At 39.3% G+C, this 26,921-nt stretch overlaps 3 protein-coding genes across 4 annotated transcripts in view; all 3 read left to right on the forward strand.

The window, feature by feature from the left end:
* Window positions 1-6,143: 6,143 nt before the first annotated feature.
* Window positions 6,144-20,058, forward strand: LOC306923492 (cocaine esterase-like; the record flags this gene model as incomplete). Of its 2 annotated transcripts, none has more annotated exons than XM_079501618.1 (20): window positions 6,144-6,193; window positions 6,460-6,561; window positions 6,785-6,928; window positions 9,104-9,184; window positions 10,899-11,046; window positions 13,590-13,739; window positions 13,815-13,887; window positions 14,675-14,848; window positions 15,528-15,728; window positions 16,972-17,119; window positions 17,216-17,349; window positions 17,452-17,605; window positions 17,731-17,838; window positions 17,934-18,032; window positions 18,192-18,344; window positions 18,728-18,805; window positions 19,086-19,233; window positions 19,339-19,488; window positions 19,594-19,666; window positions 19,875-20,058. In XM_079501618.1, the coding sequence occupies exons 2-20, from the start codon at window positions 6,520-6,522 to the stop codon at window positions 20,056-20,058; spliced, it is 2,442 nt and encodes an 813-aa protein (XP_079357744.1). In that variant the 5' UTR covers window positions 6,144-6,193; window positions 6,460-6,519. The 2 variants fall into 2 exon arrangements, with proteins under 2 accessions (XP_079357744.1, XP_079357745.1); XM_079501619.1 differs by having other exon boundaries at window positions 19,606-19,666.
* Window positions 20,059-23,134: 3,076 nt separating this feature from the next.
* LOC306923493 (fatty acyl-CoA hydrolase precursor, medium chain-like) overlaps window positions 23,135-26,921 on the forward strand; it is a 55,823-nt gene continuing 52,036 nt past the window's right edge. The window contains exon 1 of the mRNA XM_079501620.1: window positions 23,135-23,205. The gene's annotated coding sequence lies outside the window, so the exon portion shown is untranslated. The remainder of the gene's footprint in view (window positions 23,206-26,921) is intronic.
* Window positions 23,835-26,921, forward strand: part of LOC306923204 (carboxylesterase 1D-like) — a 32,984-nt gene continuing 29,897 nt past the window's right edge. Inside the window, exon 1 of the mRNA XM_079501230.1 lies at window positions 23,835-23,847. The gene's annotated coding sequence lies outside the window, so the exon portion shown is untranslated. The remainder of the gene's footprint in view (window positions 23,848-26,921) is intronic.

Genomic DNA, 26,921 nt, shown 5'->3' on the forward strand with positions numbered 1-26,921 from the left:
CTCAAGTTACTAATGATGACCCTGAACTTAATACACATATTAAATGTTAATAGGGTAGTTAGTTACTGTACCCACAATCAGACACCCCTTTGAACAGTATTGACTTGGAAGAGTATAGGCTAAACAAAATACTAAAATTGGATCCAGGGATGAAATCTCATTTCAACTTTATATTAGTTTTTATTTTAGTTGTTTTATTCTTGGACACATTTCTTATTTCCAAAGGACTTATTTTAACAATGGAGAGCCTGGCAATGGGAAATATAGAACTTCATTTGCAAACATATTACACTATGGCTTATTTGAAGAAATCTATTATGTGTCTGGATAAATGTTTTTGTATACAAATCAGATTATTAACACAGTTAATTCATTTAGCAGATATTCTCTAAATAGGTTGAAAACATATTTTTTATTTCAGGTGATCTTAAATGTCTTAGTAAGCTAATTATTTTGTGAAAACCTTTTGATATTAGCTTAATAAATTGTGTATGAAAATGTATTAAATGTAGACCACAGTTGACATGACTCCACACGGACCACACCTAGCCTAACCCAACTAAATTTAGGAACAAAGGATGGTTTCTTTACTGTTCAAAGTTGGAACACCTGTGAGCATGCAGTTCACCACTCCCATCATTTGAGTCCGTTCAGCCGGGTGTCACAGTAGACCTGCAGCACAAAAGTGAAACATGAAGTCTCCTGCAAAGGCAGCAGCACTCATCTTGGCAACATGCGCATGGTTTCTGTCTGCCACTGCAAACCTAGAAGGTAAGTATAGGCAATAATAATTTTTGCTTTGATTTTCTTTGTAATCTTGAAAATGATGAACTACTTAAACCCTATAGTAAACAGTACTTGGACAGCTTTTCCAGTCAACAGTAACACCAGTGTTATGATGTGTCATGATCTCTCATTTCTTTGTTAATGGTGCCATTAATGAACTATGCTACCGTCTGGTTGTTAAGTACTGCAAGGCAGCTCAGTCCTGGTGATGTGCTGTGCTGTTTTAACCACTCTCTGTAGAGACTGGGCTTATACAGTAGCATCACATGATGTGACCTGCTAATGTCCTCATTCTCACTTATGTGAACCCCCAGTATCTGAATCTGCTCTCTTTCTAGACGCAATTTGCAACACTATATTATTTTTTATAATGGGTTGAATCTAGAGCCCTCCATTGACAGCCCATTCATCCAAATAGAAAAGTCTGATCTGCTTGCGTTAAACGACATAAAACTCGCCAACATTGCAGCTGTAAGGCAAGCTTGAATTATCCTCTTTCAATCATTGAACATTTGTTTAATAAAAATCACACCAACTGAGTAATGCACTGTGTAGTGAACTGTGTGTGTGTGTGTGTGTGTGTGTGTGTGTGTGTGTGTGTGTGTGTGTGTGTGTGTGTGTGTGTGTGTGTTTGACCCCAATGCGGCTCCAATTAGCTGACTGCTCACTGTAGTCCGGCAGTTCAGGTGGACAGTTGGGAAATTTGGTATATAGTCTTTTTTTTATTGGCCTAAAATATTGTTGTTGGAAATATTTAAGATAAGGGAAGGATCGAAGACCAATTGTTGCATATAAAATGCAGAAGGGACAATTAATGATTTACTAATGATAAAAAGGACTGTATAATACTGTATTACTTCGATAGCCAGAGCTGAAACTATAAAACTGTAAAAGTACTTTTAAGAAAGTAATCAGAGTTGTAATACCTACAAATCTAGGTAGAGAGCCTCTAACAATTGGCAAAAATGGTTATTAAACCTTTTAGATGATAAAGTTAAGAATTAGCTTTAACAGGAATACTTTTAAGAGAAATGATCAATATCCAAATGTTACCTTAAGCAGGAAATACTCTTTAGAAAAATACCTTTAAATACCCAATAAAAAATATGAGTCCACTGAAAGAATGATTGTCCAGTCAGAAGCATTATGGTTTAGTCAATTCATTTTCAGTTTGGCGAGAATAGAACAGATCCCACATACAGCCAAATTACAAAATGTCTCTCTCTGCCGTCTCCAAAATGGAGACGGTATATATATCATTTTAATCAGATAGAATACGCTACACAGAGCAACGTGTCAAACAACCAAAGGATGATTCACTGTCACTTCCTATCCAAACCAGGAAGCATAATGTATGGGATATGTAGTTAATCATGTAAATGTAGTTCATAATTTAAGTTAAAGCCAACCAGCTAACGTAACTAGGAGACAACTTGTCTGCTCTGGCACCGTAGCAAGGCCGAATAACAGGGTGTTTTCCACAGAAAGGCAGACAATCGGGAAACAACAATTCTTTATCTTACTCGCTGACTGGGGGAGAATTAATACTTATCTAAACGCTGGGCAGAAATGAGATGTAACTTAGTGGGATACAGGGCATGAGATATGAAAGGTACAGGACATGGGGCATGAAGATAAGTCATTGGGAACATAGAAACTTCCATCCACAAAATAACAGATCTACAATAATTCAAAATTATCCATCAATTGTATATACATATATTCATGAATCCACTTGCTGACCGGCTGTCGGTATTGGGCAATTTATTTTAAAGGGGTTTCTTGACCATTAACATCCTATGGCAGGCAAAATGTCAAACTTTCCTTTTGCTTTAAGTAGCTGTAATAGCATGTCATCACATTTGTCATGACGTCTATGGCCGTTTTTAGCCCAAGGAGTGTTTTTTGTTCAAAACTAATGCTTGGAATGGATTCAGAATCATGAAAAGTTTGACACGTCACATGCTACTTAAAGCATAAGGAAAGTTTGACATTTTTGACAATCTTGCCTGCCATAGGATGTTAATGGAAAAATAAATTGCCCAATACTAACAGCCGGTCAGCAAGCGGATTCATGAATGTATGTATATAATATTTTAGGCCAATAAAAAATACTATATACCAAATTTCCCACTTTAAACAAAAGAAGCCTGTCGGCTGCCGGACTACTGTGAATGACCCCAATGATCATGCAGGGGTCAATAGGTCATGCTACAAACCATTCTGTGCTCCAAACAAACAGACAGACCTACACACAAAAGCCCTTTATTGTGAGCACTTATTATTGTGACCACTCAAACAAAATCCACTATAGACAAATTACTAAATTAGATGTTATAGCTACTTTCTGCTAAGAAATTCCATGCAGAAGTGTTGGAGTTTGGAAGCGCTCATCAGAAGTCACTCAACGGCCCTGCGTAACACCTGTTTCGAATTTGCACATTGCAGGTAGCAGCAGCACGATGCGTTAAAGAAAAGGAGTGCTTCCAAACATTATCACGGCACAGAATTTCATAGAATAAAGTAGCTCTGATCCATAGCTCTAATGCGTTTTAGAGCTATGTTACTCCCAACTTCCGCCGCTCGCATGAATGCAGACCAGAAATCACGTAATTGCTGCTAAAATCTCAGCTTCCCATCAAGCACCTGTGCACAGTGTGAAGCTCAACAGTGCCACTTTGTCATCTGTTGGTACTCTAAACAGACATAGGGACAGACATACACCACATTGCTGTTTCTTGGAGTGGCTGCACCACTCAAAAATCTGGTGTTGCAAATTGCAGCTACTCTTGTTCCACTGATTTGATTCTCCCTGCAGCTCACTGTAGATGACACATACATGCAGTAGGGTTTGCCAGTTGCCCCCTGGTGGTGGCCATAATATCACTAATCCAGTGGGAGTCCTGGATCAAACCGGAAACCTTCCAATTGCCAAACTCTACTTCCTACGATTTACAATTTAGGCATTTAGCAGACGTCGCTCTTAATCCAGAGCGATTTACAGTAAGCAAGAACAAAAACATGGTAATACATCATATACAGTACATAAAAATAGTCATCATGAATCATACATAGATAAGACCCTAACAGTGGAATATCTATATAATGAAACTATGCATATATTCTATATACTGTAGTGCTATGTCTACATAAAATTCTAAGTTAAGTTAAGTTAAGTTGAGCCTTTGCATACGCCTGTAAGGTCGACAGGTCGTCAGGGCTAGGGCAAGTGCTACGGGCTAAGATGGAGTCTGAAGAGGTGGGTTTTCAGCCTACTGCAATTGCAATGAGAAGTGCGGGCGACGAGTTTGGGACGTGTGGAGCGTTGTCCCGGCGTTTTTAGTGAAGGTACTTCCAGCTTCCATGTGTTGGCTGATCTGAGGGTTTGTATGGTTTGATCAGACTTGCAAGATATGGGGGTGCCATACCTTTGGTTGCTTTGAATGCCAGCATCAAAGTTTTTGTACTGACCGGGAGCCAATGGAGGGAGCGGAGAAGGGGGGATACATGTGAAAATTCTGGCTGGTTGAAGACCAAGCGAGCTGCGGCATTTTGGATTAATTGGAGAGGCTTAAGTGCGCTTCCTGAGCCCCCACACGGCCTCCGGTCAACTTGTGTTGCGGTGTGCTAATAGAAGCTTAATTATTATTAACAAATAGCTGTTTGCATGCACATCAGTCTGTCCTTACCTGCAGTAGGCAGTCTAATAGTGACTATAAGTAATGTATTTTAATGACTACAAATCAGATGGAAAATGCAAGAAGGGCTACAAAAACTTTGTCCTGTTCTCACATTTATATAAATCTGTGTCATTGTTCTAACAGCACCAGTGGTCCACACAAAACTAGGGAGCGTGAGAGGCAGGTATGTGGGCGTTAAGGGGAAGGATACAGGAGTCCATGCCTACCTGGGAGTGCCCTTTGCCAAGCCACCTGTTGGACCTCTGAGACTGACCCCACCCCAGCCTGCACAGAGATGGGAAGGAGTGAGGAATGCCACCCAACAACCATTCATGTAAGAAGCAAAACATTACTGTAAATTACATTTTGACAATGTAAGCTGCGTGTAAACTAAGAAAAAGATAATCAATGTGGCATAAGACCTCACACTTAATTTCATGCAACCAAAATGCATATTTTACAGGTGTGTTCAAGTGACTGATTTTATAAATATGATGGCGGCCAATCTATCCATGGAAGTCAAATTCCCGAACATATCGGAGGATTGCCTTTATCTCAACATTTACACCTCTTCCAAACCATCTGAGAATCAAAAAATGCCTGTAAGTATTGAACTCTCAACTAGAAACATTTCTTTTTAAGCATTAAAGCTATAATCTGTAATGCCCTATTCTACCCGTGGTCCGAACCAGGGTCCCCCATGCAGACGCAAAAATGTCTACTGCTGAGCTATAGAAATCCCATTTGGGCAGAGGATAATTCACGTTTTGACCTTCATGACCCAAACACAGAATTAATTTCTCAATAGAAGAACAGGGAGACTGACTACTGTAGTGTACAATCACCAAATTTGTGTTAGTTATATTGCCATTGCCATACTCTGCCATGATACAGATTGTTCAAAAATATTTGTTATTGACAAAACAAAGTTATTGATTGCAGCTTTAATGTGTATGCACTTGTAATATGAAATGTTATACATTTTACATTACTAGACATTGTTATTTCCGTCATTAAGGTCATGGTGTGGATCCATGGAGGAGGATTTATCATGGGTTCTGCATCAGGATATGATGGTTCTGCTCTGGCTGCTTACCAGGATGTGGTTGTTGTTCTGATACAATATCGTGTTGGGATACTGGGATTCCTTAGGTAAGACTGGGTCTTCCAATGAATCATGTAGCCTAATGATCATGTGCCATTGTGTCAAACTGTATGTATATTTAAGCTCTGCAAACATCTATGTTCCTAAAGCACAGGAGACAAGCGTGTACCAGGAAACTTTGGATTACTGGACCAGGTGGAAGCCCTGCGATGGGTCCAAGAGCACATCCATAACTTTGGAGGAGATCCAGGTTCTGTCACCATATTTGGGGATTCTTCTGGTGGAGTGAGCGTATCTGCATTAGTAAGAACACATTATACACAGAACATGAACAAAATGATATCTAATCATTTATAAATCTACAAAAGTCTGTTCTCTGTTTTTCACCTGATACAACTAGTAACTACTAGCATACCATTTTAATTCATGTTTAACCCATAGTATAAAATAGTATGAATCCAATTGGTGTCAATATCTTGACATAATCTTGAATATGTTTTCCTCTCTTTATTGGCAGCTCCTTTCTCCATTGTCTGCTGGCTTGTTTCATGGTGCAATTGCACAGAGTGGCTCTGCAGCAAATTATCATCTCTATTCCTTCAACCCTTTGGTTGTAGCCCAGGTTAGTTTTGCAATTGCAAACAGTTAGATGTTGGGTGGAAACCTCGTATCTCCATAGTTAGATCAATGCTATTTGTTACACTTCATTTCTCTCTGTGGGTTTGACAAAATATTCAACCAACGAAAAGCATTAGAGCTTGTGACTAAAATCTCATAACTCCATTTCATAAAAATTAAGTGTTTTGGACATACAAGGTTTCCACTTGACAACAATGATATACAAGTGGCTTGAATGTCCATAACGAGACCCATTATTGTGCTTTGTAGACTGTAGCAAACATTTCGGGCTGTGACTTTTCTACAACAAAGAAGGTTGTTGAATGTGTGATGAAGCTGACCATAGATGACATAGTGAAGATTCAGAAAGAGGTGAGATTTCCTGGATCCTGGGGATAAAAAGAAAACTGAGAATACATACAAAACAAACAGCATTTCTTCTCATTAGAGACATGAAATCATTATTGATAATATAACTGTAAATGGTATCTAAAAAGACATTACACGGATCATTGAATCTTGACATTTCATACAGTATGTTGGGATGCCAATGCATTTTTTAAACAGTAATTGCTACTCAATTTGTCTGTTACAGAATGAAATGCTACAATTTGGAATAACTGTTGATGGACAGTTCCTTCTCAAGTTTGGAATAGAGGCTTTACAAAATCATGAGATGCACAAAGTACCTCTCTTGACTGGGTTCAATAATGATGAAGGCGGTTGGCTCATCGCAAACGTAAGTTAATTCTCCATATTCAGACCGCAGCCATCTTGCCAGCAAGGTGATACCTAGGTGACACTTCCCATAGACAGTCCATTCATCCAAACAGAAAAGTCCTCTCTAATTATATTAAACAACGTCAAAATCACCAACATTGCAGCTGTAGGGAAAGCTTGAATTATCCTCTTTCAATCTGTAAAGTGTTTGTTTCATAAAAATCCACCGTAGACATTTTATGAGCTACTTCCTGTCAAGAAATTCCTTGCAGATGATTATTTTCCAAGTGCTGGAGTTTGGAAGTGCTCGTTGACTATCACTCAACGGCCCATGCGTACCACCTGTTTTGAATGCATAATGCAGGAGGCAGCAGGAGGTTGCTTTACTGATAACGAGCGCTTCCATACTCTGATACTTTGATACTCTTAAATAATCATGGTCGCAGATTACTTTGAAAACCTGCTAAACCTGTCAGTCCGTTCCTTCACGCCACCATATATGGCCGTCAGTCCGTCACGCCTCGTGATACTCTCCATATATGGCCTCCTGAAGATCACGACACTGACCTCATCAAACCCTGGATAGCCATACATGGAGAAGACTGGATCATCACCTAGATCTGCATATATGGAGCCGGCCAGCAACTAGTCTACATCTGACCTCAAACCCTTAGATCTCCATATATGGAGCTGACCTGTTCTGACATTCCATATGTTGATCCTTCCCCAGTGTCGCCATCCGTCCTTCCTCTTCTATGTCTCCCTTTTGACTGATACCTGCCCATTCAAACTATAGACGGGCCCACCCCAAAGTTATTAGCGAAGCCACACCCGGCAGCTGGCGAAAACTAGAGTTCTCAACAGGCCCGAAAATGAAGGCCCTACCAGAGCCCTAAATGAGCCCTAACTGGGCTCGCCCGAGGCCCTGCCTGGTATACCGGTAATATAAACATGCAAAACCTGACCTCATCAAACCCTGTATACTCAAGACACGCTCCATATATGGCCAGACCTCATCAAACCCTGTACACTCAAGACACTGCCCCCGCTGCCACCCTTAGATCTCCATATATGGAGCTGACCTGTTCTGACTTTCCATATGTTGATCTGACCTCATCAAACCCTATACACTCAAGACACGCTCCATGGCCAGTACAGACTTCATTCCATATGTTGATCTGACCCCCCATGCCAAAGCGCCAGCACTTGCCCAGCAGTCTGCCGTCACCCAGGCGGATTTGTACACGCTACCTCGCCCTTTGGGGCTTACTGTCTTACTGGTATATAAACTACTACTATCAATTTTGGAAGTACACACACACACACACACACACACACACACACACACACACACACACACACACACACACACACACACACACACACACACACACACACACACACACACACACACACACACACACACACACACACACACACACACACACACACACACACACACACACACTGCTTTTACCTGCGTTGTACCCATGGGCCTCTCACTCTAGAGATTTAGTTTGAAAGGTAGCTATAGCTACTGTACATTGGCATTGTTCCTCTGAGTATTTTAAAGACAAGATCCATTGCAAGTTGCTGTAGGCTATGGTGTGTAGGCTATGGTCTGCCTCCATGAGCCATCCCATTCCAGCCTAGCAAAGCTGCGATTGAGTCCTGGGCTTGAGGTTTAGTAGTAGTCTTATAAATTAGTTTTGAGAGGTCTGTAGTTTTGTTTTTTGTGGCATGGGGGTGCTAGTGAACCATAGGGTGCAAGCATTGTCAAAATGGCATTGGATGAGGGCTCTGGCTAGAGTCCTCAGCGCACCCCTGTTGATAAACGAAGAGATCCTGTATGGAGGAAAATACAGTTGATTTATGAATTTTATGGATACAGAAAATGTGGTCCCTAAAGTCTATATCACCACTTCTGGAGATCTTGGTCTAGTCAGATAGATTAGGCTATACAAACAACAGCACTTACTGAATCTTTCCATAACATGTTAGTATAATTCTCCATTAAGATTTAATGTTGATCCAGGGGTCTGTAGAGTGCTCAAGATGATGTCAACCCACACTGATTATTTCAAAATGTGATATACATTGATTATTAAATATTGCTCCATTTATAATCTATGATTCCACAGAGATAAAACCATGTTGTGTATATATCTGTGTAATAGGTATTTTGTCATCACAGATAATGGCTCATGCAGGTTGGGTGGATGGAATGGACCGGCAAGTAGCTACATCCATAATGAGCATGTTTACATCCGCCGCTGTAAGTAATATCATGCCAAAATGTTCAGAAATTAAAACAATATTTGATTTCATAACTTACTGAAAGATATTTACGTGCTCTGTCTGATGCATCGTGATTCGTGAGTATGCCTTTTTATTCTTGCAGTCATTTCTGTTATTGTACAAAAATATTCAGATTGGATGTGTGTGTGTGTGTGTGTGTGTGTGTGTGTGTGTGTGTGTGTGTGTGTGTGTGTGTGTGTGTGTGTGTCGCTACACATTATATCTGGAGTCTAAGTCATGAACATTTATCATTCAGATTTTTCATATTCCATTTGGATTGGCTGTAATTGCCTACCAAAATTTGCAGGAGGAGCCAATTTGACAAAAGATGCCAAAAACCATGAACACATTGTCCGATCAATCCCAAACACATTGCGGGGCCAACACAGAGCCAAAAGTGATTTCGCTTAAAACCATAGCACCAAATGCTACAATTGCCAGTTTGTTGCAGAAACATTTTTTTCACCATATTATGTACAAATGACGGGAGTCATCACAGGACAATGTTGGTCAAACTGGAGTTTACATTCCATACTGTTTGCCTGTAATTAGCTTTAAAAAACAAACAAAACAGTAGTCAGATTGAAAAAGGAGTGCTCGTTTTCTTCGAGTTCACCTCCCAAACAAAATGCCTCAAATCATGAATGCAGCGTCCGATTGCCGTGAAACTTTCTACATTTTTCTAATCCATTTCTCTAATTTTAATGCCACATGGTGCTACTGTATAACAGACCAATTCACGTTTTGTCTTATATTAACTCTTGAAACTTAAGTCAAACAATCAAAATTATATAAACATGTGCTGTGCAAGTATACCCAAATGCACACAGAATGTTCCATCATACAGGAAGGACAATACTGGTAGGGATAGGGCATGTACAGTATAGTAGCACATTAAACAGAATTGTACAATAGATGGTTCTGATCAAGCAATCTATTTTGGTGAGAGCCCAATAATTGCGAACGCAGTGAGCATTTACTATGAGACCCAGCAGATCCTGTCTGTCTGTGTGTCTAACACCACCCGCCCGCCACCAGAGGGCGCAGCTGTATCACACACATGCACACACACACACACACACACACACACACACACACACACACACACACACACACACACACACACACACACACACACACACACACACACACACACACACACACACACACACACAACAACTTAACTTATTAAAAAAAAAACTTAACTTAAAAAAAAAAAAAAAAAACCTAACTTAAAAAAACTTAACTTAAAAAAAAACCTTAAAAAAATAAATAAATAAAAGAACTAAAAACAAAACCTTAAAGTACGTAATTTATTCTAATTGTTGTTATTGCAATTTACGAGCTGCGTTCGCTTCCCGCGTTCGCGCGTCTTACTTGTATAATGGCTGGTAATTGCTTGGAAAAACCTGCCATATAAAATCAAATACTGTACTGTATCGATCAAAATAAAAGCGATAAAACCAGATGCCTGTTGGTACAAATAATTAGCTGAAATTCGTGTGTCGCACAGTGGATTAGTATGAGGCGTTCACCAAACCAGCCATACTGTAGCTACAGTAGTGACCAGCATTGTCCAGGATGGAGCTCATCACACATCCTCCCCCCATTCACCACTTCCAATGTGTGTCTGTCAAGGCCTTATACGTATAGGCCTTATTACTGACTGTTCTGTCTATATTATGATCTAGCCTGAAGACCGGTGGATAACAGAGCTGTTGGCAGATGAATACATGGGAACGTCAGGGGATCGTGTGAAAGTTAGAGATGGGTTTACTGAGGTGATTGGAGATGTGATGTTTAACATTCCTGCCATTAAATCTGCAAATTTCCACAGAGGTAAGACTGAAGGTGATAATGTTGATCAACAGAACTTAGCTGTAATCCTTGACCTCTATGTCCTACCCGGGTTTGAACCCCATACCCCTGTGTGAGTGGCATGCATGCCAACATTTCGTTGCTGTCGGGAGGAAACTCCATTTTTGAGTTTTTTTTGCATAAATCAGTGCTATTGGACAACCTTTACATCTGTGTGTTGTTTCGAAAATATTGAACCAATGAAAAGTAGTAAAAAACGCTTCAGACAAAACCTTAACTCCATTCCACTCCATTCAAACTAACTAACTCCACCACCTCTCTCCTTCTCATGCAAGTAATTGACAATATATAAAGTCACAACACCAATTTTGATGAGGCAGTATTGCTTTGTTTTAAAAATGTAAGGTTTTCTTAATTTCCTGATTTATTTTTCTTCGTTTGCTGAAAAATGAACATTTTGGAGTTAAAGGGATATTTCACTTTCAAAAAAACGTTTGGTCATTTTAACGTCTACCCAGGCTTATGTGAACACCCCGGGCAGTTCTTAAGTTGCTTGATTCAGTATTTAGATATTTGATATTTATATTAGCTGCCCCACCCCCTTCCTATACAAACCCATTATAACTTAAAACTCCATTTTAACCATGATACTGTAGATTCATCAAAAACACCCAACCTTTTTTCTGTTGACTAATATTGTCCTTCTAATACGTGAGGGGGCTGTGGTTTGTCATTTACTGTTTTAATTTATTTGTAATAATTATTTTGGAAAAGAACCTCCTGCAGCTCCAGCTCCAGCTCCTCCTCACAAAATCAAAAATAATTATTACAAATAAATTAAAACAGTAAATGACAAACCACAGCCCCCTCGTATTAGAAGGACATTATCAGTCAACAGAAAATAGGTTGGGTGTTTTCGATGAATCTATCATGGTTAAAATGGAGTTTTAAGTTATAATGGGTTTGTATAGGAAGGGGGCAGGGCAGCTAATATGAATATCAAATATCTAAATACTGACTGAAGCAACTTAAAAACTGCCCGGGGTGTTCACATAAGCCTGGGTAGATGATGAAAATGAATGACCAAAAGTTTTTTTTAAAGTGAAATATCCTTTTAAGTGGTTTCTTCCTGACAGCAGAGATTTATTCTGCTGGCTAATACGGAAAGTCCATTTAACCCTAGAACACTTACCCTACCCCCTTAGATAGCACTTTTTAGACTTAGATAGCATTTGAAACAGACTTATAGCATGTCATGTAGACAGCACAATAATTGCATTGTATATAGTCATAGCACTTCATAGTACATATGTATAGCATAGTATAGTATATATGTATAGTTTATATGTATAGTGTCATTATATTCTAGTTACGTTCTTAGCTTACGCATGTTTCATGATAAATGCATTTTATATATGTGATGTATTCCCATGCTTTTTTGTTCTTGCCTAATGTAAATCGCTCTGGATTAAGAGCGTCTGCTAAATGCCTAAATTGTAAATTGTAACACTAAACTTAACTTTTGTCAATCCATCACTAAACACGGGTATATTGTACCCAATGTAATATGGTCCAGAATGGTCCAGTAAAAAAAAAAACATTGTGGGTGTATGGAACTTTTCTCTATCACTAAACACGGGTGAAATTCACCTCCCTGTAGAAACAAATAGGGATGTGGGCAGGGAAACAAACCTATCTTCTCTGATGTCATTGAGCATCATGAAGGTACTCAAAGACCCACCCAGACACAGCAACATGACAATTACAAAAATATAATTGTCCGGGTGAAAATCACCCGTGTTTAGTGTTCTAGGACTGTTAAGCAAAGGAAGAACTGGGGTTTGAGCTCTATGCACCTGTTGTCATTGTCAACCAGTATAGTAGTGGTCCAACCCAACCACATCCACATGATAACAATTTCTCAATAAAAGAACAGGTAAACCAAAGACAACCACCACAATTCTATTAGTTATCTATCTATAAATGCACCGAAAAATATCTGTCATTCATGTCCTTCTGTCTGTAGCCTACACTTCCTTAACCTGACTCCGCCAGATGGGGCAGTAGAGAGTACTCTCTACTAACGTTTCAAAGTAACGTTTTATTCACAAACAAATGTCACGGATTGCATTATTTAAAATACATGTGGTTTGTACATGCTATGCTAATTGCACACACATTTGTGTGTGTGTGTGTGTGGGGGGGGGGGCAAACCTTTATCTGTCCAGCGACATGTTCAAACACTTGTCAATGAGTTAAAGTGTTGGGTGTTGCATGTTGGGTGTTGCACACTTGTGGCTCTCAACACTTCCGGAACCTCCATTTCATGGGAAACCCAAGTTTCAGGGCAAATTATAAATCATAACAGAAAATCAGAAATATAACCCAACTACAATATGGCAGCCAGTTACACAATGGATCATAAAAAAGAAGAAGACACCAAAGACGGTAAAGACCAGATGATGCATGACATGACATGACATGACATGACATGACATGACATGACATGACATGACATGACATGACATGACATGAACCTGCCATTTCTTTCACCTTCCAAACAGATGCAGGACTTCCAGTGTACTTCTATGAGTTAGAGGAGTCACCCAGCATGCTCAAGAAGAAGAGGCCCAGCTTTGTTGGCTCTGATCATGGGGATGAAGTAATTTTCGTTTTGGGAATATGTTTCACAGAAGATCAAGTCATAGTGCAAGGTAAAACAAGACCAAGTTTTGCAGCTCATTATGTTGTCAATTAGACACTGTCTAATCAAATTCTTTCTCTCCCAGAGTCATGTACAAAGGAAGATGAAAAGCTAAGCAGAATTATGATGAAATACTGGAGCAACTTTGCTCATACAAAGTAAGAGATTCTACAATGTGCAGAAGTGGTTATTGATTCATTCTGTTATTGATTCATTCTGTGTGGCATTCTGTGTGGCTACCAACAGCCATAAAGACATGTAAATCCCTTGACTCCTTCAAAACCGCTCTCAAAGGGCACCTATATGGGCGGCTGCAATTAGATACTGGCCCCCATAAAGTCTGAGTCCCACCCTTTTCCCCCTACTGTATATGCTTATCCCTTTTTACTTCCTTCATATGATGAACTTTTTGTATAGAAGTGTAGATTTGTACGTCTCTAAATGTTCTAATTAATTGAAAATGGTGGACCCTGTTGTAAACAAGTGTATGCTTATCATGATGCCGTCCACAGTAACAGTTTGTGCTTTCTTCTGCATACTGTTAATAAATAGGCCCACTTCAATCAATCAAACAATCAATCAATCAATCAAGACCATGTGTTGCAATTGCACATAAGCACTAGTCTATTTCATTATCTCTGAAGGTTATTTGCAGTAACAGTTCCATTTGGATGTCCATCTTCTCTCCCAAATAAATTTAATTTTGATTATTTTAGCTGCCCAGAAACAATACTTTATCTTCCTTTGAATGCCTGTATCCTCCTGTTCACTTGCCTTGCAACTGCTGTATGTTTTATTGAAAGTTCAGTCATGTGATTTAAACCTTCAAAAGAAATAAAAAACATTACCACCAGAGGACAATTTTCAAGCTTCCCAGTCCAATTTGTTACACTGTTATTGTATCACAGCCCTTCCCCTCTGTACTGTGTTTGTGTGTGTTTGTAGATCGCCTAATGGAGCAGGCCTGGTACACTGGCCACAGTATGGAGCAGAGGGAGACTACCTCTCAATTGGGATGGAGCAGGAACCTGGTCAGCACCTGAAGAAGGACCGTTACACCTTCATGACTGAAACCCTTCCTGAGAAGGTCAGACAACATGTAGAAACGATGAAGAACAGGTATGATCCTACTTATACACTATACATCTCTTGTTGTCTGGATAAATCTCACTATACATGTTGTTATATATATAACTAGATAAAATGCCCCTCGGGGCACAGGTCTCCACCAGGGCAGGTCAGGTTGTGGCCTCCTGGTGGCGCTATAATAGGTCAATGTGAAAAGGGTGCCATTTCTTCTTATGGCTTGGATGGCAATTGATTTGCGACATTTTGTTCCAAAAATGTGTTTTGCAAAAATCCACCTGTTGGTGGCGCTATAACAGGCCAATGTGAAAAGGGTGGGATATATTCCTCAGCCTGGTAGGAAAGTCAGTGAAAGATTTCACGTAAATTGGATGCTGCGTTCATGATTTGAGGCATTTTGTTCCAAAAATGTGTTTTGCAAAAATCCACCTGTTTTTGGCGCTATAACAGGCCAATGTGAAAAGGGTGGGATATATTCGATATATTTGAACACAAGACTATAGAGATAGTGTGTAACGATTTGCGGGCTTTTTGGACAGAATCTGGAGGAGTAATATCAAATAATGTGTTTTTCAAAAGTCGGCCTCCTGGTGGCGCTATAACAGGCCGTTCTGGAAAATTTGGGGCAGAGGTTCATCTTGGCATCCAGGAAGTGTGTGTACAACATTTCCCTATCATAACAGTTGCATCACTGTAGATACTTTTCTCACAGACCAAAGACGGGGCCTGTAGTCCACACAAAACTGGGAAGTCTGAGAGGAGAGCATTTGAGTGTAAAGGGGAAGGATACGGGGGTCCATGTCTACCTGGGAGTTCCGTTTGCAAAGCCTCCTGTTGGACCACTGAGACTGGCCCCACCCCAGCCTGCAGAGGGATGGGAAGGAGTGAGAGATGCCACCCAACAACCATTCATGTAAGTCATTAATGCAGTCCAGTTTATTGGATAGAGTTTTACTGTGTGTGTGTGTGTGTGTGTGTGTGTGTGTGTGTGTGTGTGTGTGTGCGTGTGCGCGTGTGCGTGTGTGTGTATGTTGTTCCAGGGACCCCCCAGAAGCACATTTTTTTGTTAAAAACGTTCGCTCTGAAAGAATATATATTCAAAGATTTGTGCCACATTTTCACGATATTTCAAAAATAGCAGATCTACAAGCTCGTGGCTCGGCACTTGGTGCCGCGCTACAAGCTTGTAGATCTGCTATTTTGCAATAGCTATAGTATAACATAATGCTTAAAACACCAATAGGGGTTCCCGTTCTGAATGGGTTAAAAAGGCTCAGCGTCACAGGGTGTATATTGTGTTGCGTGGAACGCATACTTTCCTTGTAACAGGACGTGTGAGCTTGTCTTTGACATTAATTATATATTTTTGAGGGGCCGCTAGCCCCTCCTATGCCCATCTTTCCGGATTTGCGTGAACACAAACATTGTCTTGTGATTGGCTGATCACCCCATAGTGATGATTTGATTGGCTGAGCAAAGTACGTATATTGAAGATAAAAGTGAGGGCGGAAAAGTGAAGATGCCAAAAGTGATGATTTGATTATTGAGCATGCAATGTGATGTATGATGATAAGAGCACCCCTCACTTAGTCACTTCACACAGGTGTGATTTTTTTACATTCTATATTATAAGAAGCTTTTGTGTAAGACAAGCTCAATCAGTATGCCTTTACTGGGTTGTCACCAGGTTAATTTTATGGCACAAATTCACCTGCTTACATTACTTCTTGTTAAATCTGGACACATTGATCAATATTTCCTCTTGATATGATTACGACACATACTGTTATTTTTCTATGCAGAGCAAAGGCCTCGCAGCTCTAGCCAGCACGGTGTTGGGAAACATTTCCATGTCCATTTGGAAGTTGCTTTGAACGGGCTGAAGTTAATAGCCTTCTTTATTACCTACATGCACACACACAATGCTTCCCACCTTGCCCAAACACACTAGCTATCAGGGCCATTCCACAGGTCAGCTTTGGAATGTTTGCTCTGTTCACGGGCATATGGGGGGCGGGGGCGGGAGCAAGACGGCGAGAGTGAGATGAATCGAGACGCGGTCAGTGTGTTTGTGGACATGAACAGTGTGAGATAGTGCGCGTGCGTGTGCGTGTGTGTAAAAAGCTGTATATCAGCTTTTTGTTTTGTTTTCACAGCTGTGTCCAACATAAACCGTTTCTTCTGCATGTGATGAGTATGTTATTTAAGATGACGGATATCTCTGATATCCCTGATATCTCAGAAGACTGTCTTTACCTCAACATTTACACTCCAGCAATAACGTCTCAACATGGCAAACTCCCAGTAAGATATATTCATATTTTGTATATATATTGTTTTAACTGGTAAGTGCAATTAGAAAGTAAAATACAAATATTTTCAAATGTATGTGTCCCCTAGGTCATGGTCTGGATCCATGGTGGAGGGCTAGAACATGGCTCAGCCTCATTTTATGATGGTTCTGCCCTGGCTGCTTACCAGGATGTAGTTGTGGTTCTCATCCAGTATCGCTTAGGAGGACTGGGTTTTCTCAGGTGAGGATGCTGTAGTATGATGAGCATATGATGCTGTCCTGGAATGTTTGAGGAAGAACTATGGCTTGTATTTAGCGATTCCCGATCGTGTGCTCTTTTCAGTACTGGAGATGAACAGATGTCAGGAAACTTTGGTTTACTGGACCAGGTGGCAGCTCTGCGATGGGTCCGGGGACACATCCACAACTTTGGAGGAGATCCAGGTTCCGTCACCATATTTGGGGAGTCTGCTGGTGGAGTGAGCGTGTCTCTCCTGGTACAGTAGTCTACAATCCACCCAACTCCAAATGACAGAGACAAAATGACTAAGAATAAATACATACCGGTACATACATAGAGGAAGAATTCATATTGCATGTTTTGTGTTGCTTTTATTATCAGGCTCTGTCTCCATTATCTTATGGCCTGTTTCACCGTGGAATCGCTCAAAGTGGCACTGCAGCAATGGATTCACTATACTTGCCACAAGATCCTTTGCCCATCGCACAGGTTATTTCATATACTGTATTACATTTTTGTGTATTAGAAATGAGTAAATACAAAATGTGTAGTATGCTAACAAAAATAATCTATTTTTCTACCAGCTTTTAGCCAATGTATCAGGCTGTGACATCACAAGCACAAAAATGATTGCTGACTGCCTTAGATCCATGGACATTGATGCAATGCTGACTATTGAAAAGGTGTATGTATAACTGATGAGTTAAATATCATCTGATGATATATGACATGCAAGTTGAAGATATATTATAACATCTTTGATTAGATCTCAGTGAAATATTTTTGTTGTGCTGAATGTTTGACAATCATCATCGTATACATTTTTATACCTTTCTCTCAAGGACAACAAGATAAGATACCCTGTCAATGTTGATGGACACTTCCTGACAAAACCTGTGAATGAACTGTACCAAAACCACAAACTTCTTAAAATACCATTCATACCATTCATAACAGGCATTAATAATCATGAAGGGGGCTGGCTACTACCTTGGGTAAGTACCAATGTGACAGTGGCTCGGGAGATAGTGTGGCCACTTGGTGTTCTTGAGCAATACACTGATCCCCTAACTGCCCCTGCTTAGCAGGATGATACCTTGCATGGTTTCCTCCGCTGTCTGTGTGTGAATGTGTGCATGAATGGGTGAATGTAATTGTAAAGTGGTTTGGATAAAGGTGCTACATGGCTACAGTATATAAAAGCAGCATTCACGTTATCACTGATATTGTTGAATCAGATTCAGAACATTGATTAACATGTATTAATTTAATCCATAATTTAATTTTAGTTATCTTACTTTACTCATAATCATTTAAAATATAGTGTTTTGCTTATGTCCTCATTCTACAAACAAACTGATTGCTCTTCTCTTAATAGTTCTATGCTCCTCCAAACTGGGCAGAGGGAATGGACCGGGAACATGTCATGGATGTTCTAGCCATGTTCTATCCCCATGTAAGAGAAACGGCCTCACAATCATTTCATGGCCTGATTCTATGTTTTTGTTATGCTGCCGCCTTAACCACTTAAACCCTACTGTTTTGTTAGTATGACAAAAATAGTAGATCTACAAGATCATGACATAACACATTGTGAGCTTGTAGATCTGCTATTTCTGCAACACATTGTGAGCATGTAGATCTGCTATTTGTTTGTTGTTTTTATAATGAGTAATGACATGCCCAAAATAGGGACACCAGGTTGGAAATGGTTTGTGTTTTTTCTTTCCTCTAAGATGAAAGATGTCTCAGTGAAAGAGTTTGTGGCAGATGAATATCTTGGAACCTCTGGAGATCCACTGAAAATTAGAGATGGATTTACAGAGCTGCTTGGGGACATTCTTTTTACCATTCCAGCCATTAAGACTGCAAATTCCCATAGAGGTAACTGTAGAATAAAATAATGCAATCTTACGAACGGTAATTCTTATCCTGTTTGCCTCATACATTTGTGTTGAACCTTATAAATCAAATTGTGTCTACAACCAGATGCAGGTGCTCCTGTATATCTGTATGAGTACCAGCATCCACCCAAATTCCTGCAGGAGAGAAGGCCAAGCTTTGTTAGAACTCACCATACTGATGAAATCGTCACTGTATTGGGATCCTGCTTCATCACTTCCCATGCCAAATTAGGGAGTAAGCGTTTACTAAAGAAATTATAAATGTAACATCGGATACCTGTATACCTTGAAAGTGTACGTCAGAAGCTTCACTAAACCATTTTTCTTAATCACTCTACAGTATTATGTACAGAAGAAGAGGAACAGCTCAGCAAAACCATGATGAGCTACTGGGGCAACTTTGCTCGGACGGGGTAGGATTACACTCACATATCTTATTATAATTAGATGTTGTAGTGTAGTCTCCATACCCTCATTACTTTTCATATTAAGCATTTTAGTATGATTTTACTTAAAAAAATGAAAGTTTTTGCGTATGATTACATATCCAAAATTCAAAACATTTCGATATGTCGTTCTTTTTTTGTTTGTTTTTTCAACAACGATGTGTATGTACTGTAGGTCACCTAATGGAGCCGGGCTGGTACATTGGCATCAGTACGGTGCTGATGAACACTACCTGTCCATTGGGTTGGAACAGATGTCTGCTCAGCACCTGAAGAAGGACCGCTACACCTTGCTGACTCAAACTGTTAATGAGAAGATTCACCAGGGTCAAGAGAATGTAGAGCACACTGAACTGTAGTATGGACAGCACTCCTCTTCTCATTCCACTCGCCTAATAGTGTCCTGCATACTTGTATCAACAGAATCAGAATATGAATGCCAGTGTTGCACACAATTTTAAATAAAATTGTTATTAATTATGTAACCCAGCTGATGAATAGTTTGCATTTGTTTTTCAATGTTGTTGGGTTTGCTGCATAAATACTGCATTAAAACTGAGAATATGTGTAAATATTTGTTTTGAAAAAGTATAAAATGAACAGACCATTTTACAAAATCCAGAATGCAATGTTGTATTAATAATTTATAGGGCTGCAGATATTGAACAAAAATACTGAGTGAAGAGGGCCCTGAGTTAGATGCTATATGCCTGGTCCAATGTGCTGCATGGTCTAAACTTAAAGTTCATGGTTCAAATACCTTGGGGCGTGTCCAACTGCAATTTATTTTTCTTCCCTCACTTCTCTCCTCGTCTGAGGCGTTTGTATTTTGGGTCTCTGATGCCACAATATAATTATATCCAATTTTAGACAGTAATTGAGGAAATAATGTGTGTTATTATTCAACATTTGAAGACCTCCAGTGACTACTGTATATTCACATATCTGAATGCTCAGTGTCCCCTTAAAAATGGTGCCAAACACAATAACATTGTAGCACATTGAAATATGTCCTGCACATATACAGTAGCTGTGAGCCATGCAGGCGTGTCTATGCAATAGTTCAATGGGGGAGGGTAACTTAATAACACAATAACATAATAATGATAACATAATAATGATTACATACAGTAATAGCCGTGGGTTACCAAATATTATACACACATGGATCATAAAAATAATAATAATAATTACGGTAATTAACCTTTGTCACGTACCTGAGCGCCGACATCTGGTCTGTCCCATGGACTACTAGTCCACACTCCACTAGGAAAGGTAAATCCCTTATAGTCCCTGTATATGTGGTCCCTGTAGCATGTCCCTGTACTAGCATGCTCTGAAGAACAACTGCTGGTTTCTGGTGCCACAGTTTCCTGGAATAATAAAACACATTTAGTGCCAGATAGTACAATATAGCTTCTTCTCATGTGTCTTGTTCACAATAATTAAATATACAAAATCTTAATTCACAAGTGCAATAACCACAATAATCTATGTCATATTACTCCCAAACAATAATCAGGCATAATTAAGGCACCAACATAATAAATGGACATCCAAATCACAATAACATTTACCAGATTCATAGATCTATCACCATCTATAATCTGTTAACAATTTTTGAGATTATGGCCAAAATTATACATTACAAAAAAATACCTTTATTTGCTTTTGACATGGTATATTAGCACAATTAATTGAACTCAATACACAACCTATTCTTATGCACACGTGTATGCCAACCTTCTTATCATATCAGCCCGTGGTAGAATGACGTTCTATCAGAGCCTGGTTCAGCTTCAACTTTATTGTCACATAACAAGTTTACAGGTGTAAAAGTGTGGGTTAATTAAAATACAAAATAATTGTACAAGTTCCCAAAGTTTTGCAGTTTCAAGGAAAGTGTTATACGGGTAAAGAATAGAGAAAAGAAACACAACATAATGAACAAATTATGCTGTAGCTGCTGCACAGTTAATGGTCAGGCGTAGGTTGTTATCATTTTAATTTCAGATGGTCTTTAATGTCATAGTTTAGCTTACAAATACATCAATTTAGTTTTGTAGTGAATTTTGTTGAATGTACAGTATAGGCCTAGACCGCCGTTGACATGACTCCACACCTATGTCTTCTGTCCTGTATGCCACACAACCCAATGAACCCATATCCTTCGGGAGAACTACACTTTAGTTTCTTAACTGTACAAAGGTGAAACACCTGCGAGAATATTCTTCTCACCACTTCCGTCATTTCCACCACTCTCACAGTGAGCAGTAGAGTCCGCGGGGGTGTTGCAGACCTGCAGCACAAAAGTAAACAATGAAGTCACCTACAAATGCAGCCCTCTTCCTCTTGTCAGCATGCTCATGGTTTCTATGTGCCACTGCAGACCTGGATGGTAAGTAGATGATATTTAATCATTATTGCTGTAATTTTGCACCCATGAAAATCAATTCAACATAGCCCACTTTTGCCTAATGATTAACTGATTGAGGTTCATAGACAAAAATGCATATATGAACGTATAGCCTATTTGTACATATCTGCCAAAAATCTCGAGGGTTTTGTATTGTGTTGTTGTTTTGTTGATACTCAATATTCAGAACGTGCTTGCGTCCTGACGCTGATACTTTCAGTAGTTCTGGTTTGAGTTCGCTGTGCACTATCATTGAACCACATTTATTGAATACTGGACAACTCCTTTATTACCTAGCCCATTTATTACCTAGCTGTTACCTCAACTAGAGGTCTAGAGTTCGGGCCTCACACCTATACTTTACACGCACGCAGACAGAGATGTGGCGCATTTATAGTAGGATTTAGTGTTCCAGATCCAATTTTGTATGCTCATCTATAGTACTTCCAATTAAACTTGTTTAATCTTTTTCCTAACTGAGGTCTCTATCCTGATTGGATATAAATTGGTATACATTTTCTATTACATTTCTTAATAGAGTGACATGGAGACACCAGTCTCTTATTCTAAGATATACTGTAGAAAAACGTTTATTTTACTATATGTTTTCTAAGCGCCAGAGAGATCGTTGTTGACAAGTAGGGCTACAAAAAAGCAGCTTGTGAACTTCAGTGTAACTTTCTGTTTGTCTAATTCTCACATGCATCTAAATCTGATTTGAACATGGTGGACCCTATTGGAAACAAGTGTAATGCTTAATTGGGTCGTCCACTCACAGTTAACAGCCTTTGTATTGAGTTTGTGCTTGAAATGTACTGTAATTCTGCAAACTGTTAATACATTTTTCAATCAATCAATCAATCAATCAATCAATCAAAATCTGCTTCACTGTGTAAATAGCTCCAGTAGTCCACACAAAACTGGGGAGTGTGAGAGGCAAGTATGTGGGCGTAAAGGGGAAAGATACAGGAGTCCATGCCTATCTGGGAGTGCCCTTTGCCAAGCCACCTGTTGGACCTCTGAGACTGACCCCACCCCAGCCTGCACAGAGATGGGAAGGTGTAAGGGATGCCACCCAACAACCATTCATGTAAGCCATTTGTTTAAGCTGTAGATAATCATTGTGGCATTAAAACTCATCCTTAATTTCATGCAACTTAAGTAAAAAGTAACCGTACTGCAATGTAGAAATACTCTATTGCAAGTAAATTAAAGTCCGGTATTAAACATTTACTTAAGTAAAAGTACAAAGGCATTGTTATAAAATAAAGAAATAAAGATATGGTCATCATGTACGATGATTTATTATAATAGGAGGAAGATATCTTTCCAAAAAGTGTACAGAATGTGTTAAAATTATGTTTTACACCACCCACCTGCTCGCCCACAGATGTGTGCTGTATGATAATGGGGGAGGGAGGCGTTTAGGGGAGATGTTAGGGTTATGATGTCACATGTGTATTTTTGATTGGGCCTTTTGACTCAAAGGCTTTTAGGAAGAAACAAAAAATACACAGGGAAGACATAATATTTGAATATTCTAACCACGCCTGGGGGTCTATTCAAGTAATGTTAACTCCATAGACATTATTGGATAGATTTATATGTATCAATATATCAGCTGTAATTAATTTTTGGTTTGTTTTCACAGCTGTGTCCAAAATAAACCATTTCTTCTGCATGTGATAAATATGTTATTCATGATGACTGATATCAAGATCTCAAACTCCCAGTAAGATCCATGTTTTCCCTCATAGAATTGTAGTGAATACAATTAGTAACACAAAAATAATAATAATATATATATATATATGTATATATATATATATATATATATATATATATATATATATATATATATATATAATATATATAATAATGTAGATACAACTAAAAGGTTTAATTATACAGTCAATAGTCTTCTTCACAATGATCATATCTATCCCATCACAATCAGTTGATGTTTTGTTCTTTGATTTTGCTACAATTGATTTAATTTCATATTTTCACTCACTTCTCCTAGAAACATGGACTGCATTATTTTACTTTCCCCTTCATCATTTTGCCCAGCATGTTGTGGAATGGAATTGGCCAGACTTTACAAAAAAAGAATTTAATTAATTTACCACTTCATTTATATTTTCTATCACTCTCTTGTTGTCATTAGTAAAATAAGTGGGCAATTCTGTAGATGTATTTTTATTCCCTATTACCTGATTTAAGATTTTCCAAGTTCCTTTAAGATTATTTTTGTTTTCTTCTAACCTTTTGTTATAGTATTATTTCTTTGCTTGTCTCATTATGATTACCAATTTATTTTTATACACCTTGTATTTATTTTCAGCCGTCTTTGTCCTGTATTTCATAAAATCTCTATAAAGTTTGTTTTTCTTTTTGCATGCATTTTGTAAACCTTTTGTTATCCAGGGCTTGTTATTGTACCTATTCTTATTTCTGCATTGTGTTATTGGGCACCGTTTATCATAATGGTATAGAAAACAATTCAAAAATGACTCATATGCATCATTTACCTCTTCTGTATACACTCCTTTCCATTCTTCATTTAAGAGGTCATTTCTTAACTTATTTATTGATTCCTCTGTTCTTACCCTAACATATCTGTGACAATTTTCCTCTTTCTTACTCTTTATTTGACTGTTGAATGTTACAAATACAGGCAAATGATCGCTTATGTCATTTATTATTAGCCCACTCTTAATATCATTCTCTAATACATTGATAGAAATGTTGTCAATCAATGTTGCGCTAGTTGTCGTAATTCGACTGGGCTTGGTAATTAAGGGGTAAAACCCTCTACTATATAATGTATCCAGAAAATCTGATGTTGCTTTATGTTTCACTACACTGATTAGATCTATGTTGGTATCACCACAAATTAAACATGTCTTATTTTCATTTAATCCATTCATTAGTTCTTCCAGTTTTTCTTTGAACATTTCTACATTAGACCCAGGTGTTCTGTAAACACACATTATGAATGGAGGATATAATTTTTTGTATTTTTGAGCGATGGAAAAAGCAAATTAGCACAACACCCCAATGCCCCATTCAATTCAATGCAATTCAATTCAATTAATTGAGGGCTTATGGTAGGGGGAATAGCCAACAATGCGCTTTTGCACAAAATAACACCTGGACCTCTTTGGTGGGGACGTAACAACTACAAATACGAGTGCCGCGCTACAAGCTTGTAGATCTGCTACTCAAATCTTTGCTTCTGGGGGGGTCCCTGGAACAACATATTTTCAGATGGGGGTCGGCGGCCAATTACATATAACTCTGGGGCTCCTTGACATGAAATAGTTTGAGAACAACTGATATAGAAGCATAGGTTTTTCTGAAAACTATCATGATTTAGAAGACATTTGTAGAATCTGGTATCAGATCTAAATGGGTAAAAAATGCAAGAATGATGCAACTCCACGGCCCAATCACAGTCACACAATTAGTCTGAACGCAGTAACATGTTCTAACCACCCTTAAGTCACATGGTAAACTGTCCAAAGTGTCTACTGCATGAAAAGCATTGACATAATGAAAGACAAAGTTACAGTATTTCACTATAGAGAAAACACACCAGTGGGAAGGTTTAAGCCATTTATTGACAGTAAAGAAATGGAGGGATGAATGGAATCGGTTCTTTAGGTTCCAGGGGGGGGGGGGTTGGGGGGGGGGGGGGTTGTTGGGAGGTCGCCGACCCTGGGGTCTTTGGGGAGGAGGTCGTATGGCGATCGTCGTATGGCGTTCGTCGTAAGGCGTTCGTCTTACGGTGTGCGAGGACGCAGCAGGGACCTGAGGAGAAGAGAGAGTTTTGTTTTAATCGTTTGTTCCGATTTGGCAAGGTGAAGGTTGTATTCCTAGTGCCGATAAGCTCCTTTGGGGGGAGCGGGGAAAGCAGCTACTATGGAGGTGGTGGGGGTGGGGGTGGGATGCGAGAAGCCTGTAGGAAGTGCGGCTAGTGTGCGACGCAGCGAGGCGGGGCGAAACATGGAGGATTCTGGGTGGTACTGGGCAGGTATAAATAGGGACGGGTAGATTGGCGTGGAGGGCGGAGAGCGGCGTGAAGGGCGGGGTCAATGTGTGTTTCTCCGCCTCCTGAACATCTGTTGTTCCAACTCCATAAAAACTACAACACGACACAACAAATCACTGTGTGTGTGTGTGTGTGTGTGCGTGTGCGCGTGCGCGTGTGCGTGTGCGTGTGAGTGTGTCAGATGAGGGTCTTCATCCAGCAGGATACTCATGGACTGTAACAACAAACAATAAAACATGACATTATTAAATTATTAATAACATTATTACATAATTAATAACCTTATTACAGGCTACTTAACTTACTTAACTTACTTAATAAAGCAAATGATGCATTGACACACATTCTAATAAATCAATGTCATTGATTTTGAAATGATTTAATTGCAAAAAGGTTACTAAGTACTTTAGTGTTTTTTGTTTTTATTTATTTATTTTTATTTAACGATTTTCTTTCACCCAGTGTCAATTATCTAATGTAATCCTGGGCGCAACACTCCCTCTGTCAACCTGGGGAGAGCAACGGACTGACCTCATGCTTCCTTCTATGCACGAGGAGTCCAAGCTGCTTCTTTTCACCTGACAGGGGGGAGTTCCCCCGGTTGGACGTAGCGCGTGGAAGGAACACGTTATTCCGACCAGTTCCTTTCCCCTCCATCGGGCGCCCCGGCTGGCCAGGGGGAGGTAGTTTAGAGACCAGGACTACTGCATGTTTTTTGTGAGGGTACCTACCAAGGGGCCAGTGATGCTATT

The sequence above is a fragment of the Electrona antarctica genome (assembly GCF_951216825.1).
Source record: "Electrona antarctica genome assembly, chromosome: 5".
NCBI classification, from domain to species: domain Eukaryota; kingdom Metazoa; phylum Chordata; class Actinopteri; order Myctophiformes; family Myctophidae; genus Electrona; species Electrona antarctica.